Source organism: Temnothorax curvispinosus, unplaced genomic scaffold, assembly GCF_003070985.1.
Source record: "Temnothorax curvispinosus isolate PA1 unplaced genomic scaffold, ASM307098v1 QBEX01012684.1, whole genome shotgun sequence".
NCBI lineage: Eukaryota > Metazoa > Arthropoda > Insecta > Hymenoptera > Formicidae > Temnothorax > Temnothorax curvispinosus.
The window spans coordinates 1-4028 of record NW_020222464.1 but is presented as its reverse complement, the minus strand read 5'-3'; the positions used below and the strand labels follow the sequence as shown (position 1 = coordinate 4028).

The 4028-nt window shown below is 30.9% G+C and overlaps 1 protein-coding gene across 1 annotated transcript; it reads left to right on the top strand.

Annotated features, from left to right (window-relative positions):
* Positions 1–271: 271 nt before the first annotated feature.
* LOC112462684 (fatty acid synthase-like) lies at positions 272–1923 on the top strand (the record flags this gene model as incomplete). The annotated part of the gene is made up of 4 exons (XM_025028590.1): positions 272–783; positions 907–1161; positions 1418–1669; positions 1763–1923. Coding segments are annotated over 4 exons (1163 nt in total), but the record flags the coding sequence as incomplete, so codon positions are not given.
* Between the last annotated feature and the right edge of the window lie 2105 nt (positions 1924–4028).

Here is a 4028-nt window from a genome sequence, read left to right as displayed (position 1 = left end):
AGCAATTTTTCTAATTCTATTATATTTTTTCAAATTTCTTTTAACGTTTTACGACATGAGAAGATTTCCTAATAATTTAACCAATTTCAAATAAGATGATAACCAATATGTGCTAATTAGGCAATAATTAACAATGTTTTCATTTACTAAGCATTTGTATTGAAATAACTAAGTGCTTAAAGATATAAAGAAATGTAACAATTTGATTCTTGATTCAAATTTTTGGTGTATATTCAATTTTAAAAGATTAAATAAAATAATATATAATTGATTTTATTATACAATTTTTACTTTATTTCAAACAAAATAGGATTGAAGAACATAAACGCAATACCATCAAATATGCCATTGGCCGAAATGGGTATGGATTCGATGATGGCAGTAGAAATTAAGCAAATGTTGGAAAGAGAGTTTGATATTTCCCTGACAGTGCCAGACATTAGAACTTTAAATTTTGTTAAACTTAGACAAATGACAATTACAGCCGAACAAGGAAAAATACAAGATACAAATGAAATTGATCCAAGTAATTTGGGAGGCTTCGACGTGCTGATTCGAAAAGTGAAGGATTCAGACTTTGTTCCAGATATTCTTGTAGAACTTGTTACCAAGGAGGTTGTTCGAGGCAATATATTTCTCTTACCGGGAATCGAAGGATGTTTAAGTGTATATAAATCTATAGCATCAGGAATTAAATCTTCGGCAACGTGTGTGCAACATGGTGTACTTAATATTCCTGACGATAGTCATTCAGTGATGAAGTCAGCCGCTTATTTGCTGCCTGTAAGAAGATTAAATTTAATTAAAATATTTATGTTGAAAGTAATATTTAACAATTACTAATAGATACAAATCTTTCGTAATATACTACAGCTTACACATACATTCATATTTATATTTTCTTAGCACATATTAAAGAAAATGAAAGATGAAAGGAAATTTCTAATAGTGGGTTATTCATTTGGATCTTTAATTGCCATTGAATTAGCAAGATTATTAGAAGCTAATAATTTCTCAGGACGGTTAATACTAATAGATGGAGCTCCTGATCAAATAAAACTTTGGACTAATCAATATTTAGACTGTACTTCGCCAGAAGAGTTACAAAACACGATATTACTTGGTTTATTGGAAATGTATACTACAATTAACAAGAAAACAGTTAGTAAATTATAAAAAAAACACATTTTTTATTATAAGAACTATTTATGTAATTTTAATCTTATATAAATATAAATAAAATAAGAACACACACATAAAATGACTCATTGTAACATGAATATCTTCAAAGATTTGTATTTGAATCTTCAAATAGTAAAATATATTGTTTTATATATCAATATTTATATCGATAAACCGCAGATGTTATTTTGGTATATTTATTATAATTAATCATACAAAATTTTCTTATTTACAGCTTGCGTTAGAGCTGAATAAATGTAACACATGGGACGAAAAAGTGAAAGTATTTCATGCTTACTTCCCGAAGGATTTAAATGTATTGACCATCGAAAATCAAAAGCTTATATATTTCACAGTTTTCAATCATTTTGTCGCTGTACAGGATTACGATATTTCATCATTACCTCGCCTTAAATCATCTATAACATTGCTAAAACCCACATTTCCGATTGCCCCTTTTACTGAAGAGGATTATGGTTTACATAAGGTAAATAAATATGTAATTTGGATAGATATTTTTGAAATAAAACTATGATTTTAAAAATAACATGAAACTTTATAACAAGAAACTTATTTTTAGGTTACCGAAGGTAAAGTGCAAATTCATTATGTGGAAGGTAATCATATCACAATGATGGACAACGACAAAATCATATCAGCTATTAACGAAGAATGGGTAGAAGATAATATAATACAATATAAGGAGGAGAAGGAGGAAGAGTAATATAATATGTATATTTTATTGGGGCGGGGGGGGGGGGGAACGCGGTAACATTAAAACAAAATATTTCAAAGATATTATATATCTGGAAATAAGATGTCTTTCTGATAATGTTATCCTACAATACGTCTTTACAATTTTAAATAAGCATGTATGAAAATATATGTATGCTTAAATTTGTGTGTTTAACAATATATTTCAAGAAGTGAAGAATCTAATTAATTTCAGACAATTATGCTTCTTTTATGGTCCTGTGAACTTGGCACATCATACCTAAAAATCTAAAAGTTTTTTTAGAGTTCTGACTTTTTTTTGAATAGTTCTAGAGTTCTAGATAAGCATTTTAAATAGTTCCGATGATTAATTACAAAAAAATCAAGTTTGAAAATATGGTGCGCTAAGTTCACGCAGCGCACTAAATCATGAAAATCAATTATTTCTTCGGAGTTCTAGTTTGTTTTACAATAGTTTTACAGTTTTGTATTGGTAACACCTATCTAAGAAAGGTAACAGTTCCGATCGGATCGTATTTTTGCGACTTTTCCACGTAGTTTTGCAAGAAATTTTAATCACTTTCCAGTAATGCAATTATTTTAACAATAAAAACCATATTTAACACATAAGAAGAAATTTTTATTTAAGAAAAATCTTTTTACACGTTCTAGCCGATCTGATAAGAGTTCTGCGTAGCGTTCCCTAAATTCTACAAAAAAGTCAGTTAAGTTTTATAAAAATTCGTCATTTATTGCATATCCCCGCAGGGTTCGCAATCTACTACCAACACTATCCCTCTCCTCTCACTTTAACCCTTTGGACCAACGGCTTAACGTCTCTTTCCGAAAGACGGAGCCCAGTTTTCTCCGCACAAGAGCCTATCTTGCACGGAGGGGCGCAGCTATCGGAAAAACATTCCATGCTTTATAGCTCTAGTGGACTCGAACCTGGTTCCTCAGATTACGAGTCTGGCGCTCTACCACAAGACCACACTGCCGCCCTATATAAGTTTTGTATGTGAAATAATTATTTTTCAAGTTTTCGCTGTTTTTAACATTTAAAAATCAACTTTTCGACGATTTTTGACAGTTCTGTAAGTTCTATTATAATTTTCCTACAGTTCTGAACGTGTTCTAACATTTTCCAAAGAGTTCTAGTGATGAAAATTATGTAATTATTTTTTAAATAATTTTTTCTTTCAAGAAAGCAGCATTTACGGGTTTATAGGTGAGGCGCTGGCCGATTTTAGTTTGGCCCTCTCTAGTTTGTCTTGCCAGCATCACCAGAAATTATTACGCATGTATGCATATCAACGTTTACTTACATTGCATAATTTTAATAATATTGTATGTAGACATTCTAAAAACCTTTTGAGGGACAAAATCACTGAATGTATTGGTATGACTAAAATTGAAACTAGAACGCAAAAAATATCACTTTTTACGTAATCGAAATCTCGGAATTGACTGCACCGATTTTAATCGGACTGGTTAGACAGCTCGCAATCGACATCTTATATTGATATTATGTCAGAAAAATGGCCTTAAATTATCAGAAAGCTTGTTAAGTTTCAAAGGTATTTTACTCTAAAGCTTGACGAAAAGTTCCAGACAAACTTGGTATACATAGCACCTTGACATTTATGCATTGACGTAGTTAGTTGTTCTTCCTGTTTACTAGACATCGCTTGACATTTGACAATTGACAATGATTTTATTATATATGCATCAGATGTCAAAGTTTAGCGAAAATTATTTATATTGTGAATGCGTAAATGCGTGAATACATTATATGCAAAGTAGAGTTAGATAACTTTGGCGTCTGTTTCTGACGATGGTTTTTGGTAATACCTTTAAAACGCTGAACAAAAAATTATATAGGTCTTATAAGGCTAACCGCTCTAGTTTTCGATGAGATATATAGTGTTGAAGTTGGTAAAATTTAATGGTGTGTGTCCACCTGCGAGTAAAACTCTCGAGAATATTTTTCGAGAGTTATTCTGACACTGTCCATTTGAGAGTAATTTTTCTGACATTGTATTCTCGCGAGAATCCGGAGAGTATTTTTTCGGAGAGTTCTTTCAAAACCGTGTCCACTTAACGTATTTTTTTAGTCGATGTCTGAGTGTGGT